This window comes from Theobroma cacao, chromosome 8 (genome assembly GCF_000208745.1).
Source record: "Theobroma cacao cultivar B97-61/B2 chromosome 8, Criollo_cocoa_genome_V2, whole genome shotgun sequence".
Taxonomy (NCBI): domain Eukaryota; kingdom Viridiplantae; phylum Streptophyta; class Magnoliopsida; order Malvales; family Malvaceae; genus Theobroma; species Theobroma cacao.
In genome coordinates, this window is record NC_030857.1 from 14741204 (window position 1) to 14758724 (window position 17521).

General features: G+C 34.5%; 1 protein-coding gene across 1 annotated transcript; it reads left to right on the forward strand.

Annotated features, from left to right (window-relative positions):
• Positions 11718–14339, forward strand: LOC18592855 (arginase 1, mitochondrial). The gene is made up of 7 exons (XM_007019774.2): positions 11718–11799; positions 11900–12076; positions 12208–12367; positions 12629–12762; positions 13182–13391; positions 13679–13789; positions 13976–14339. Exons 2-7 carry the CDS (start codon positions 11933–11935, stop codon positions 14234–14236), a joined length of 1020 nt encoding a protein of 339 aa, XP_007019836.1. The 5' UTR covers positions 11718–11799; positions 11900–11932; the 3' UTR covers positions 14237–14339.

The window sequence follows — 17521 nt, forward strand, 5'->3', positions numbered from 1 at the left end:
CCAACATTAGAGCACAAACTTAATGAATATTTCTTCAATTTAATTTGCCTAGATATATACTAAATTAATTGGGAGAGGTATTTTTATGAGAAACTTGACCGAGACTTGTAAATAATTTAGGACTCTATGTTAGCAATTTAATCCATTAAACTAAGTTAAGAGAGAGAGACAATAATCATGTCAAACCCTGTTCTATAAAATAATTACAACGTCATTTACATGCTCAATAGAATGTTTGCATGTTTAGGAAGTTCGAGGAATCGTTAAAAGACGATATTGTCCCTAATGGTACCATTAAGTCGATTAAGCCTCGAACTAGTTCAAATAGGAATTTTGAGGTGAAATTAAGAGTTTCACAACTCAGGGATGACTCAAAATGGTAATTTGGAGTTCGAAGATCAATTCAGAGTCAAATCAGAATTTTTACTATCTAGGGGCAAAATGGTCATTTGTCACATGGGGACAAAATGAAAATTTTTAGAAAAGATTTTTTTTTGGCCCTATTTAACATATTGGAGTATGTTTTGAGTATTGGAGTATAATTTGAGGGTTTGGCAGTGAAAAAGTTTAATTTCGGTGATTTTTGGAGTGTAGGGGCAATATATTAATTTTTCCACCCGCAGATAAAATTTGAGATTTTGAGAGAATTTAGATCACATTTGACAAATTGGAGAATGATATGAGTATAAGGGATGAAAAATATGTCTATGGGTAATTTTTCAGTTTTTGGGACAAAAATGTAATTTTTGACTTTTACGGGGGCAAAAATGTAATTACAAAAAAATTACTCCACCAAGACTTTGGATAAGTCTGAGAATTTTATCTAAGCTATAGATATATGGTACAAGTGTATGGTGAAAATTTGGAAATAAATGGATGGCTAGAATTTAAGGAATTAATAAAACAAAAAAAATAAATAAAATAATATTATATTATTTTAGCCTTTAAAAAATGTCAAAAATTCCAGAATTCTCATCTTCTCATCTTCTTCAGCTTTCCAAACCAGGAGAGAAAAAAAGGTGAAAAGAAATAAGAACTGTAGCTGAAAACATTTGGGGAAAATCAAGAGAAATCAAGAAATCAAGCATTAAAAAGGTAAATTTCATTGATTTTCCTTGTGATTTTCACTACCCATGCATTTTTTTCTCATTTCCATGCAAAATTAGAAAGTGGGTATGGACACCCATGCTGGCCAAACCTCCATGGATGAGTTTTGAACTTGAGTTTTGGTTGATTTTAATTGAATTAAGTGATTTTAGTTAGGTTATATTGAAATATAGCAAAAATAAGCTAGAGAAATAATTTTCTCCCATTGAAACCCATTATGCCGAATTTTCTAGGGGAATATTGGCTGCTGATCTTGATGTTTATTTGAGGAATTATGATGAATAATGATGAATTATGAGCCTAGAAAAATAATGGGAATTTTCTGAGCAAAAATACGAATTTTTACCTACTAGGGGTATTTTCGTAATTTACTATCGAGACTGATAATTTGCACTACACTGAGGAACATTAAGTCAATTTGGGTGCAATTGAGGTATAGAAACTGAAAAAAATTAATTTGGAGTTTAAACGGACGCGTATATCGATTTATCGGATAAAAGACCGAAATAGGCTAACATCTCGTTTAGGCAAAATTTAGATATTTTGCACTTCATATCATGCATTAGTAGTATAAATTACTTTATTTTGGTTTAGTACCAAAGTAGTAAACCTCTTAATTGTGCAATTTGTCAAGGTGGCGAATCCTCTAGCAAGGGCAAAGAAATCGCACTCGATGAGTAATAGTTGGAGTACCCGAATTTAGTTTTCAGAAACTGTGAGTGAACTTATTATCGTCTTAATTATCTAGAGTAGTTTTATACAATTGTGTGATTTTATGGCAAATGGGTTTAAATGGTAAATTGTTATGTTTTAAGAGAAATTGTGATTTTATAAAATGATTTTATAAAATTTCTGGAAAATCAAATACTGGTTTTGAAAATAGAGTAATTGGAGACTGCCTATTTGTGTTGTAAATTTATGGTTTTAACTTGAATGGCTTATGACAATAAATGAGCATGAATGGCTAAACTGATTTTGGTGTTAGAATTATTTGTACGGTGTATTTAGCCTTAAGAGGCTAGGTTGTGATAAATCAGGTGGTAGATAAAATATTAGCTACTGTAGTGGTGGGGGGTTTCGTGGGCCAGCCTATTAGAGGGGCATGGTAAACTTCTTTATATTCTCACCTCGGTCGTAGAGGCGCGTAGGGTATCTCCTAAGGTGGGCTTTTTGAGTGCATTTCACATGGACCACCGCGTGAGAGTGAGACTCAGCCAACGCCAAGGAACGGCTATGTTTCAAAATAAAAATATGATTTATGCGAAATATGAATTTTTAACAGCCTTGGCAGACTCGGTTGGATACCCCTGGTCCAGGTGTCTCCAAGTACAGAATTTGGCATGAGCCAAGTTTTGAGTAATTCACGAGCCATATTGATTATTTGGTTGAAATGAATATTCGTGATATGAAAAATTTGCTGAAGTTAATTGTTTTTAATTGTCTCCATTTACTCGTCTTTAGATTGTTTAGATAGTGTCTGTTTACTCACTGGGATTTTATAATCTCACCACCCTCAATTCCACACATTTTAGGTTCGGGATAGCCGGTAGATAGCCGATTGCATCAAGGACTTCAGTTAGCCTTGTATTGTCAAAATTATAGGTTCACAGACTCGTATCTTATTGGTTAGTTGGGGGTCCACGTGTCACTGTAAAAGTAATTTTGTACTTTAGTTATCTAATTTAAAATATGTATGAACATATTTAGCTTTTACACCATGTTTTTGGTGAGTTTCGGTATTATCGAAAAAAATGACAAAAATGCCCCTGTGAGCCAAAAAATAATATTTTATTATTTTGATTTGGAAACGACTTATGATTTCTTGAAATGCAAGATTTAATAACTGTCGCTCACCAGGGAGATGCGGAAGCTGATGCTAAGCCTTGTGGGGTTCCGATCGGCATTCGGGGTAATGAGTGCCTATCGGGACGTCGCGACGGTTGTCACGGGCTCGATGGAAGTTTCGGGTCGTGACAAATCGATGAAGTATTGAGAGATATTATAATCTTAGGTCTGGTAGTTAAGTGAGTTTTATTTATTATTTAATTTGAGTTTTAGTTTTAGTTTATTAATTTTATTTTTTTTATTTTAATTGTTTGGATAAAATTAGGGTGTTATAATTTTAGTAGTTAATAGTAAGAATTAAACAATTCTCCATGGGAACGATACTCTACTTCATTACTATATTACTTGTTAACGATACGTGCACTTGCGTGAGAAATTAACAACACTACATATGGCTTATAGGTGTATGTCTACCCTAAATGCAAATTAAATCACCTAATCAACTAAGTGCATTCGATCATATGCTATTCTATTTAAGGTCTATTTAAATCTCCTTCGTCAAGGTTTAATCTAAGTTTCTAATTCAATCTAATTCGTGATCAAGCAATTATAAGCATTAAGAATATAATAAAATAAACAATTTAAATCCATCAAGCATAAGCAAAAGACAGATAAATAAATTAGACTACGTATTGAGTTTAATCATAATTTTAGATAAATAAATTAGTTCCCCATCAAGTGATACATCATCATCAAATAAGGTTTAAATATTCATATCAAACTAAGAAAATAAAAAAATAACAAAAAGATAAAACTCAAGAATTTTAGTCTTGATCTTCTAAATCTTCTTGAATCTTTCAAATTCTTCTCAGCTTCAATGACTTTATGGCTTAACTCTCAACTGTCAATCGGTGTTTCGCTCTTCTCTAAACGTTTTTTGAAAGGTTGTTTTTATAGGGTTTTAAAGTTAGGCCAAGTTGGATGAAGAAAGAAGTCAATCTCATCCAGGATTTTCTTATTAAACTACGTGAGCTGTGACCTCGACCAATTAATTAGTAGAAATTGTAATTGCTCTAGGACTACTATAGTACTTCAAATTCGATAAGATTTTTTACTATCTTCCAGGCCAAAATGGGCACAATAGTAAACATGAAAGTTGTATCGTTTTCTCTTAGCTTTCCATGGTCTAAGAATCATCTCATTTGGAGTTCTGTAGAGAGAGTTATAGTCAAAATACCGAAACATGTGAAGTGGAAGTTTGTACCTCAAAATTACTCTTCTACTTTCATTAAAATTCTTCCTTCATTAAACACCTACAAAAGCACAAATAAATCAATATCAACCTTTTTTAATCACATTAACACCAATTTAAGTATAAAATTAACTAAGATTAGATTGACTCACCTAATTTAACTAATTTAAATAAAACCTACTAATTTTTATGCATTACTACAAGAATTAAGCTAAATTACTATCAAAATTAAGCCCAAATATCTATATATCATAGAGTTCTCAATTACCACTTGAAGAAAAACTTGATAAACAAGTTCAAGTGTGATGACATTTCAGTGATTTTCACCCTTGCTCGAGATTACTGCAAGGTTTTTAATTTCAACAGACATATAAACCAGCTGAAGTAGATTCTTGCGAAAGCCCACTTAGACCTTATGAGAATAGGCCCTAAGATATGGGCATGTGCATGGTCGCTAGTAATGTGATACCAACCAATGACATCCAACATTGCGGAATGTGTTAACTCCTGTTTTAAGCATGCAAGACAAATGCCAATCACTGTTTTGATCAAGTTCATCAGAGATATGTTCCAGTGCTAATTCCATGACTGGTACGAGGAGACCGTCAAGGTGAGCACACGCCTCAACCCTTGGGTTGGCAAGCAGTTGAACAAAGGGTTCAATGGTGCACATCATGAATTTGCAGTCCATTGCCACACGTGCGTAAAACTTGATGTCACACGCCAAGGGTATTATGTATTATTTGTTACACGAGATACTTGAGGATGCAATTGGCTATACACGCCATCCGTGTTAGTCTTATGCATTTTTCAACACATTATAGTATGATTGCTTGGCGTGCATATTCAATCATAGTTTCCCTAAACCCTGGCATTTAAGAAATAACAGTTCAACCCTATTGAGGTTGTTAGATGGTTATGCGCCTCGTTTCATATAGCATAATTTTAGTATATTTCTTAAGGGTTTCTAGGTTTAGGGTTTTCCCACAGTTTTAGATTTTGGACACAAAACATCGTCGTTTGTGAAATCCCCATTCTCCTGCAAATTGAGAAGGGTAATTTTGAGTTCTTAGAAGCCACTGCTGAATAGTTCAGTAAGTACACGTCGTATATAATGGTGTTTTAGGTAAGATTTAACCACCCTTTGGGTAAGTTTGAATTGTCTCATGCATTGAAGACAGATTAGATGGATGTCAAGCTTGAGGGTTTCCATATTAGACTACTGTTATATTATTCATAGGGTTTAGGGTGTGGATACACTTCATACCTCACTATCTTAAGATGGAACATGTAACGATCACACCTCGATCTCTACCAGTGTCCGAGTCTTTTGAGAGAACCCGCCATGTCACGACCCGGTACTCCCCTCGAGCCCATGACAACCGCCGCGGTGTCCCAGTAGACACTTATTGTCCGGAATGTCAACCCGAAACCCTGCAAGGCTTTACTATCAGTTTCTCTGTTCTCTTGTGAGCAACCATTGTCAAATATCGTGTTCTAAAATATTTTAAGCTGTTTCCAACTTTAAACAAATAAAATATTAATTTTTCGTCTCACAAGGGTATTTTGGTCATTTTTCTCAAAAATTTTAAAACTGGCTAAAACGTAATATACAAGTACAAAACACACAATTCATATTCAAAATGAGTTTAAAAGTCTAAAATCTTCATTTAAAACGAAATTATGGTTATTTGAATATAATAAGAAAATAAAAGAAATATTAAGTAAAATATTCTATTTTCTTATAAAACAATATTTATAGAGTTATACGTGAATAATTTTTATAACGTAAAAGCTAAATAAATTTATACATACTTAAATACAGTAAGCCAAAATATTTAATTTAATTTACAATAACAAGAGTGCCCCCGAATAAACAAAAGTAAAGAGGACTGTGAACCTACGGTTTGGAAAATGCAGATCCCACTGTAGTCCTCGATGAGATCAGCTATCTACAGTCTATACTGAACCTGAAATGGGTGGAAAGGAGGGTGGTGAGATTATAAAATCCCAATGAGTAAACAAACATCATCATAAACATCTAGAGTTGAGTACATGGAGACAATAAAGTAAATCATCATAAACTGGGTTATAGCATTAGAACACATTTTGTTCAAAACACGTAAAGAGGCTTATGAATCTCATAAAAATCTAGGCTTGTGCCATAAATCCATTCTCGGGGACACCTTGGCCGAGGCATCCTACCGAGACCGCCAAGGCTATTAAAATTCACATTTCACATAAATCATGTTTTTGTTTTGAAAACATAGCCGTTCCTTGGCGTTGGCTGAGTTCCCCCTCACGTGGTGGTTTAGCGTGAAGTGAACCCTAAACTTTACCCCAGGAGATACCCTACGCGCCTCTCCGTTCGAGGTAAGAATATAATGGGGTTTACCGTGCCCCTCTAAAAGGCTGGTCCACAGAAACCCCCTACTGCAGTGATTAATTAATATATAATCCACCATATAATAAAACTCAATAACATGATATGGCAATTTTGTAATTCGTAGTTTTTCAAGGTAACCAAACAATTCGCATTTCAATACAATTGCCAACTAGCCAATCATGCTCGATTTATCATAAGCCAGTTAATTTAAACAATCAAATTGCCACAATTAACAGTCTCCGTGTACTCTATTTTTCAAAATCACTATTAATTTCAAAACAATTTATAATTTAATTTCATTGAAACTCATTTATTCATAAAACATGAAAATTTATCTTTTTAAATTCCTTTTTCCATAGAATTCATGAAAGCATCTAAAAACCACCCTAGATAATTAAAATGACAGTAAGTTTACTCACAATGTCTAGAATGCAGACTTTCGAAGCACTCTGTCTACTGGTCCTCGGATGCAATTTCCTTGCCTTTATCGGAGGACTCACCACCTTGACACAGTACAAAATCGAGAGTTTCACCAAGTTGGTACTAAATCAAAATTAAACTAATTTAGACTACCAATGCATGATATGGAATGCAAAAATGCACTGGTAACTATCTAAACCCGGTATTGGCCTAATTCGTCTTATCACCCGATTAAATTCCTAACGGGTCCGTTTAAACTCCAATTTAATTCTTTTCAGTTTCTATACCTCAATTGCACCCAAATTAACTTAATGTCCCTCAGTGTGGTGCAAATTATCAGTCCCAACAGCAAATTACGAAAATACCCCTAGTGGGTAAAAATTCGTATTTTTGCTCCGAAAATTCCCATTATTTTTCTAGGCTCATAATTCATCATTCCTTAACCAATTCTCCTAGAATAAAATCAAACTCATCCTCACTCACTACATGGTAAATTCAGCCATTAATGGTTGGGGGAGAAAATAAATTCTTTTCTTGTTGTTTTGTTTCTAAATATGCTAAACTAACTAAAAACACTAACATAAATTAAAATCAAATAAATCCAACAACTTTCTCTCTCCTAACCCATTTTTTCAGAATTGAATTCATCATGAAAACATGTAATTTAATCATGGAAAATAAAGAGAAATGCTTGGGAATAAGAAAACTCAAGCTTAATAGAAAAAATCTCACCTTTTTCACTTAATTTCCTTGAAAATTCACACTTTTTCTTTGATTTTCTCTCTCTAGGGTTTTGTTTTTTTTTTCTCTCTCTTCTTGCTGGTTTGGCCGGCCATGGGGTGGAAGATGGGCTGATTTTGTGCCTTTTAAAAAGGAAAATAATAAATTAATAAAGGCATGACACATGGCATCATGTCATTGGCCCGTTTTTAAAATTTTAAAAATTTAAACATTTTATCTCCACCACATGTTTAGTCAAGGGTCAAAGATGAAGACAAAGGAAGACCATGTGCTGGAAAAAATATCCTGGTGGTGGAAAATTACAATTTTGCCCCTGAGGTGGCAAAATTACCATTTTACCCCTATACTCCAAATTATACCGAAATTAAAATTTTTCACTTCTAAACCTCAAATCATACTTCAATAAGTCAAATTATACTCTAATAAGTCAAATGGGGTCAAAAAAATCTTTTCTAAAATTCCCATTTTGTCCCCAGGTGGCAAATGACCATTTTGCCCCTAGTTAGTGAAAATTCCGATTTGACTCCAAATTGATCCTCAAACTCCAAATTACCATTTTAAGTCATCCATGAACTGTGAAACTCTTAATCTCACCTTAAAATTCCTATTTGATCTAGTTCGAGGATTAAATAAACTTTGTTGTACCTCTAGGTACAATACCGACTTTTGTAAATTTTTCGGGACTCTCCTAGCATGCAATCATGCTATCATCACATGTATGTCATGAATAGTATTTTATAAGGTCGGGCTTTACATGCCAAGTCCCGAATAAGCCTCAATTGAAACTTTTATTAATACATTATATTCATTCCACCAATTTATGCAATTGCTTTGAACACGTATAACTCTTTGTAATATACTTAAAATGAAAAGTCAGACAAATCAACTAAACTTTTATTCCACATAATTGTAAAAATACATTAAGGTCTATAATTTTTGAATTATACACTTTCACGTTTAGACCAATGACTATTTACAAATAAATACATTGTAATCGACTTGACCTTTAGTAATGAAACGACTCGGAATAAAGTGCTATGAGATGCCTTTACCTATCTGCGGTGGACAATATGTGCAGATGAATGCACGTTAGGCCAATCACTTATCTGCAACAAGGGAGATAAAGGGGTGATTCTCACAAACTCAATGATCATTGGCTCCGTGAGCAGGGTGTAGATGAGAAACAAGCTTAGAGCGGAACTTTTTGAACAATAAAACTATAGTATAAAATGATAACCTTTTAAAACCAAATAAAAAATAAGGCATTTGTGCCTTGTAAAAATAATGCTGTGAAAATCAGAGTGCAATACTTTCCTTGGCAAACAATGCCGAAATCAAAGCATAGTAAAATAGATTTCAATCGTCGAAATCATTATTTCCTTCATAAATACAAATGGCAATATAAAAACATGTAAGCTCCCAAACCTTGTGGCATGTAAAAATAACTGAGTACATCCACATACATCAATTCATGATCAACATATAAAGCATTGAAAGCTTTCATTTAAAAAGGGAAGCTACAAAAAAAAAAATCTCTCCACCATATGTATGAGTACGAGTCTAAAAACTCTAGAGTAGGTAATCATAAATAATCAACCCGTGGACCCTCTTTCACGTAATAACATCTGGGAGGCCCCCCTCAATTGGATTCCCACAGCCATGGCAATCTCGACGATGTTGGCTAACATTGGAGAAATCATGTGGTCGCAACCACGTATATCAACTTGTGGCCTAGCCACGTATAACAACTTGTGGCTTTGCTACGTATAATCATAGATCGTGGCCTAGCCACGTCCAACAAACGGTCGGTGACCTAAAAAGTTCTTTAGCTAGAGCTCACTTGTGCACAAGGGTCACACTATCTCGATATGACATTCGGCCTACTCTCAATGCTCTTGGTTTTGCAAAACCGTTTTCAAAACCAAATCAAGGTCTTCAAGAGTTTTTCTTTAAATCATTTGAAAACAAGATTCAACAAACTTTCAAAAAAAAAATTTCACATTAAAATGAATGGTGTAAACATTTGTATAAAGTTCGGACTAAAACTGACTCACAAGATTTTGTGTTTAAACCATTTATCAAGTGCAATTACCTGTGCATGTCACACAAAGATACAAGCTACGATTTTGATGCAAAACATTGCAAAAGGGCTTGTTTCTCGATTTCAAAACACTTTACATATATATATATAGTATACACAAAACACCTGCAAACTCAATTTGCATTCACAAATGCCTATTGTTTCTACCAGCTCATGCTTTCCACAAAAGAAGTGTATAAATCATTCTAAACCATGTATTCAAATAACTTATCATTTTCTAGCAACTCATTCTGTCCACAAAGGCATTGGATAATACTATACATATACTTTGATATAGCATAGAATCGTTTAAAATTGACACCCCCTACTCATCTCTCTTGGTGGGATATTACCTCGCCAAATTAAACTCCTTATGTCCTCAATTCATCAAGATGACTTGCCGATCACCCGTTTTCTCCTTGAATTATGTCCTCGGCAAATATCTTTCACTTACTCAATCTCCTGGTAGCAATTAGTTCTAAAATACATTTAGTAACATTATAATTCATTTGTCTTACATTTGCTACCCACGTTTACTTAAGGTTTTTATATCCTATTCCATTCTCTTTCTCATTCAAATACTAATCATCATCTTAATAACTCAAACCATGCTAAAATCACTATTCTTTCTCAATTAGCCTTTGCATATTCATATGTATATTGACATTTTTACTAAAGGAATTCATAACCTTTACATGCATAATTCTTTATATTAGATGTACCGGCAACTTATTTATAACATTAAGTGCCCATTTCAACCTTTCCACGCAACATTCATCATTTTCCATCTCATATTTTCATAACATTAACCACATATGTGGCAACAACAATCAATCTAATTTCACTCAATTATTTCCAAGCTTACATGCATAATTTTCTATCTAACTTTCAATGCTTTGTTTCTCAATCTTTCATCGGCATTATTCATCCTTATTTCTTTCAAACAAGATAGCAAGCAACTTTAACATTTTTAACTAGCTTATGCATTTTTAGATCTTTCCAACAATCATCATTCTTCACAATGTGTCTTTCAAATTTTCAATCAACACAACAATAGCCATTTTCTCAAAATCTTCTAACCATACTTAAAGCATTATACATATTTACCTTTGAGGTTGCTTAAGCCTCGCATGCACTCCAATATTCTTCCAAGTTTCAATCACCAAGCTGCCAACATTATTCACAAATTATTTTCCTAACAATTCTACCAACCATAGGCCTTAAAACACAATACCATGCTTGCCTTTTCTCTTTCACTTTGAATTCATCATGCATCCAAGGGTTTGATGGCTAGCATGTCACTAAATCCTCTCCAATCAAGCTTTTCTTTGCTGCCGCAATACATTTCTTATGGTTACCAACTGTTTGTCAAAACATAATCAAACCAAAACCACAATGCTTACCCTTGTTTCTCTTAAAACTTTGGAACCAAGCTTTCCTCTTTCCTTAAGCTCCACAATTCCTCTCTTGCACGTTGAAGATTCCTTTTTGGGTGATGAAATGATAAACTCAACAATGAAGAGCAAGGAACCCATAGTTTCCTTGAATCCTCACAAACCCGAGCCTTCCCCACTTTCTTTCTTTCTTCCCCTCTTTTCTTTTCTCCTCGGGTGAAACCTTTCAAGAACCAAGCTCTTTCTCTATTCTCTCACAATGGCCGGTTCTCACAAGCTTTCCAAAACCAATTTTCACTTTTTTTCCATTTGAAATTTTCGCTATTATTTGGCCACCCACTTAGCCAATCAAATTGCATGCACACTTTTCCCTTTTTATTCTATTTGGCCACCTTGCCAACCTATAAGATTTCATGCATCCAATTTCCATCTCTTTTAATTGATTGAATATCTTTTTACATTATCCATCCCATTCACCTTCATGCATGGTCGGCCATTCAATTTACACTTCCATTCTCCCATCAATTTATATCTTATCTTATCTTATCTTTCAAGGAAACTCTATATAACTGAATTATCAGTATCTCTTTCGACTCACTCACTCTCTCTCCCGCCTCTGATCTTCCTTTTCAAGGTACAAATGCCACGACTTTTGCTTATTATTATAAACTTTTGAAAGGAGAAGTAATCTTTGCTTGTTTTCTTTCTTTCTTTTTTTTTTTTTCTGTTTTAAGAAAACCTCCAATTCTTCGCCTTTCATTGCGAACATGTCAGCCATAGGGCGGAGCAGAGGAATTCATTATTTGCAGAAACTGAGTGCTGCAAATATACCTTCTGATTTGATCGAAAAGGGCCAGAGTCGTGTAATAGATGCTTCTCTCACCCTTATTCGCGAGAAGGCAAAGCTCAAGGTTTTTTTTTTTATTACTCATTTCCATTTCATCGTTCAATTCTTTAATTGCTTCTTTTGACATGATTTTGAGCATCAAGTTTTGAAGATTGTTAACTCAGTAATCTGAAAGTTGCTAATGGTATTCCCTAGGGTGAGCTTGTGCGTGCTTTAGGAGGTTCTTTAGCATCCACTTCTCTGCTTGGAGTTCCTTTAGGACATAACTCGTCGTTTCTTCAAGGACCAGCGTTTGCTCCTCCTCGAATTAGGGAGGCAATGTGGTGTGGTAGCACGAACTCAACCACTGAAGAAGGTAGCTTCTTAATTGTCCTTCATAAGATTGTGCTCATACACACTTTTTTGACTCTCAGAACAGATATTGATATCCCATCTCGATGGGTTAGATGTTATCATATCATTTAGACCTGAATGTATATGCTCTGTTTCCGACTGACAGTTTTAACCGCTCTGATAATCATTGTAATGGATTTGGCTGACATTTGGAATCTAACTTAAAAGGGTTTCTTGCTCTGAGTTCTTAATAGTGTTGTCAATCCTTTCCTTGGACCTGCAGGGAAGGAACTAAAGGATCCTCGGGTGCTAACTGATGTTGGTGACCTCGCTGTCCAGGAGATCCGTGATTGTGGCGTAGATGATGATAGATTGATGAACGTCGTAAGTGAGTCTGTCAAGATAGTAATGGAGGAGGTGAGTTTCCGTTTAAATCTTGGCTTCTTTCTTGAGAAATACTATTATGACGAATTATGATGATCATTTTAAGATAGGGTTACTTACATATTTAGATCTTGAATTTATACTCAATTTGAACTGCTGGAGTTTGTCTCAGAAAAGAACCTTGTGATAATCCGTGTGGTTTGAGTTGGCTGGAATTAGTTTAATTTATTGTTTTCTTTCTGCTTTCCACTGGTTTGTTGGTCTTCGTGCTGGAAGTCTTTGATTAATCGTTCAATATTTCTCACCAACGCTTTTTTGTCGAGAGGGAAGATTAATGGTGTTCAGGGGGCCTTTGATCTATATGCTGGTAGCAATCAATACGAGAATGTCTTTCTAGAACCTCCTGGTTCAGATAGATGAATATCGACTCTTTTAATGTCCGTGCTTTTCAGGATCCATTACGCCCATTAGTTTTAGGTGGTGACCACTCAATATCTTATCCTGTTGTACGAGCTGTCTCTCAGAAGCTTGGTGGACCTGTGGATATACTTCATCTAGATGCCCATCCTGATATTTATGATGCCTTTGAAGGAAATAAGTACTCGCATGCATCTCCTTTTGCTCGAATTATGGAGGGTGGTTATGCTAGGCGGCTTTTGCAGGTAACTTTTGCTTCAGTATGCTGTGTAAATGGCTATTATATTCTCCCATTCAACAAACAGTTCTTAGACCAAACAATAACTCCAACTGAGGTAGTTTAACAAATGTCAGTGAAGTTTTCTGGAAGTATTTCACCCATTTGTATTGTAAGTTGTATATCTTGGATGTGAGGTAGTGACTTTGCAATCTGCTATAATTTCTTTTCACCCGCATATTTTCTTTACCAAACGCACACAAGGGATAATATATCTCGCTTTCCAACTAATTGTCTCAAGTGCCGTCATTTTAGGTTGGGATCAGATCAATAAATAGTGAGGGGCGCGAACAAGGCAAAAGGTTTGGAGTGGAGCAATATGAAATGCGAACATTTTCAAGAGACCGTCATTTCTTGGAACACCTGGTCTCCCTCTTTCTCATCTTCTTTTCCTTGGTGTTCTTCACCTGGCTAACATGCTTTCACTCGTCAACTTCATTGCATAAAATTTTTTGTCTTAGAATTGAAGACTAGAAAACCTGTTGTTTGGTGGAAACTGAAGAAAATTACAATGTGAGACTAATAGTAGTGCACTTGTACATGCTTTGACAGAAACTGGGGGAAGGAGTAAAGGGGGTGTATATTTCCGTGGATGTGGACTGTCTTGATCCCGCCTTTGCGCCGGGGGTGTCTCACTTCGAACCAGGAGGTCTTTCCTTTCGCGATGTTCTCAACATCCTACACAACCTTCAAGGCAATCTCGTTGCTGCAGATGTGGTAGAATACAACCCACAACGTGACGCCGTTGATGGGTTGACCGCAATGGTTGCGGCTAAGCTTGTAAGAGAACTGGCGGCTAAGATGTCCAAATGAAATGATGATTTTTGTGTTTCTCTGTGTTACGGTCATTGGGTATGATATCAAAAGCTACCCTCAATCGAATAAAAGATATGGCTGTAGACACAATTTTTATATATATAAGTAATTAATATTTATATGTGCTTTTATTTTTATGGTACTATTTTATTTTATTATTTATCATTATTTTATTTTATAGTCAAGGCTAATCATCATTTCAACTCCAAATGAGCTTCTTTGGAACTTTACCGGAGCTTCCCAAGTTTCTAAGCCGTTGGGAATCTCAGACCTTACGTGAAGTTGAATGCTACATGACCAATAAGTTTAAAAGTTGGACTCAATACTTGTTTCTGTGACCCAAAAATAGACCCAGAAGTAAGTAAGATCAAGATCTCAGATCAAACTAAGCAAATATAATTAAGTTTAATAAATTAGGATTAAAACCAAATAAACTGAAGAACAATCTGGAAACAACAAGAACAACTTGAAAAATTAGCCAGCTGACCTAAAATAGATAAAAGCCAAAAAAAAAAAACAAAAATGTACAAGGCCTCTGTTAAGAGTGCCTTGACACCCTAGCAGAGGCCACTTGGTTCCTCCACCAGTCGTGGAGTGCATCCAACTACTGGCAGAGCCAAAAATTAGGGAAGCTACAGATCCTTTATCCATATGAAAGGTAAAAAAGAAAGTCTTAAAAAAAACCCTAGAAACCTCAGAAAAAACCTCAACAGCCAATCTCAAATGAACCCTACATCCAATTTCAAAAAACCCTAGAGACCAAAAAGCCACAATCAAGAGATAAAAAAAAAAAAAGCCAAAAACAACAACAAAAAGCAACCCAAAAGCCCTAAAAAAAACTGAAAACTAGAAAGGACCACGGGGTTTCTTTTTGTTCTTTCTTTTCTTTCAAGAACTTCACGGGGTTTGGGGGTTTAGGATTCAGAGATTAAAGGTTTTGGGCCATCGATCGATGGTTGAGAGAGGAAAAAGAGGTAGATTTTGAGGTACGATTCTTGGGGCTTAGAGAAAAGATAGAGCACCAGTCAATCGAGAGAGAGTGAAGAAGAGAAATGGGGAGAAAAGAGAGGGAAAATAGTTTATATACTTGCTAAAGGTTAAACGGTGTCGTTTTAAGAGGGTGAAGAGGAAACATATCCTAGTCCAAACGACGTAGTTTGCAGAGAAGGAGCTACTGTGTAGGCACCAGACGGTGCGTTTTGGGGGACACTTGGTGGACCGGTGCAGCAAGTTTGGGTGCCTTTCCACAAGCCGATCACTTAGGCCACTCCTAGCTCAGCAAGGTAAAACCTTTCTACTTTTCTTTATGGATCTGTTATGGATTGGGTATATTGGTGCTAGCCCATTTCATTTGGTTATAAATACATTGTTTGATGATGTAGGATTAATTTAAATAATTTTTAAAAAATGTTATAAAAATTCTATATGATATTAAACAGCAAACTATAAAAATAATAATTAAAAAAATAATAAAAATGTTCAAAATATGTTTAACTATAAATTTTGAAAAAATTATAAATATTTATTTATAAAGGTAGATTTAGTCTTAAAAAATATGCATATATATATATATACATAAATAAATATTTCATTGCAAGGAAATAGATTTAGATGGATGAGAGAATATATATAAAAAGATAAAAAAAAAAGAAAGAAAAAGAAAAAATATTTAGTCACAAGAAATAGGTTAACTGAGCAAGCAAAATAAAATTTATTTGGTCTTAATATTAAGATATTTATTCATAAAAAGGGTAGGTTAATTAAAATATACATATAGATAGTAATAGAGTGGTTAATTTTGAATTAACTCCAATGATGGAATTTCACCAAGGAAAGCAAATAGTTGCTATTTTCGAGATAATTTTCCTAAGTGTGGAATTCAATAAGGGTTTTCACCAAAACGTCGTGTCAAGTCCGACCTTATAAAATACTTGTCATGTCATTCATATGATTGACAATATGCTTGCATACTTGGAAAGCCCCGAAAGAAAAATCGTTAAAAGACGACAATATACAAAATGATATAATTAAGTTAATTTAAGCCTCGACTAAATCAAATAGAGAATTTAAAATGAAATTAAGAATATTAAAGTCTCAGAATGGTTTAATATAGTGATTTGGAGTTCGAGGATCAATTTGGAGTCAAATCGAAATTTTCACTGTCTAGGGGTAAAATGATCATTTGCCACTTAGGGACACAATGACAATTTTTAGAAAAGATTTTTTGACCCCATTTGACTTATTGGAGTATAATTTGAGGGTTTGGCAGTGAAAAAGTTTAATTCCGGTGATTTCTAGAGTGTAGGGGTAAAATCGTAATTTTACCACTCGCGAATAAAATTTGAGATTTTGAGAGAATTTAGATCAAATTTGACTAATTGGAGAATGGTATGAGTATAAGGGATGAAAAATATGTCTATGGGCAATTTTTCAGTTTTTGGGGTAAAAATGTAATTTTTGACTTTTATAGGGGCAAAAGTGTAAATTTCAAAAAATTACTCCACCAAGACTTTGGATAAGTCTGGGAATTTTATCTAAGCTATGGATATGTGGGACAAGTGTATGGTGAAAATTTGGAAACAAATGGATGGCTAGAATTTAAGGAATTAATAAAATATTAAAAAAATAAATAAAATAATATTATATTATTTTAGCCTTTAAAAAGGTCAAAATTCCAGAATTCTCATCTTCTTCAGCCGTCCAAACCAGTAGAGAAAAGAGGGAAAAGAAATAAGAACCCTACCTGAAAATTTTGGAGAAAATCAAGAGAAATTAAGAAATCAAGCATTAAAAAGGTAAATTTCATTGATTTTCCTTGTGATTTTCACTACCCATACATTTTTTTCTCATTTCCATGCAAAATTAGAAAGTGGGTATGGACACCCATGCTGGCCAAACCTCCATGGATGAGTTTTGAACTTGAGTTTTGGTTGATTTTAATTGAATTAAGTGATTTTAGTTAGGTTATATTGAAATATAGCAAAAATAAGCTAGAGATATAATTTTCTCCCATTGAAACCCATTATGCCGAATTTTCTAGGGGAATATTGGCTGCTGATCTTGATGTTTATTTGAGGAATTATGATGAATTATGAGCCTAGAAAAATAATAGGAATTTTCGGAGCAAAAATACGAATTTTTACCCATTAGGGGTATTTTCGTAATTTGTTACTAAGACTGATAATTTGCACCACACTGAGGGACATTAAGTCAATTTGGGTGCAATTGAGGTATAGAAACTAAAAAAAAAATTAATTTGGAGTTTAAACAGACGCGTATATC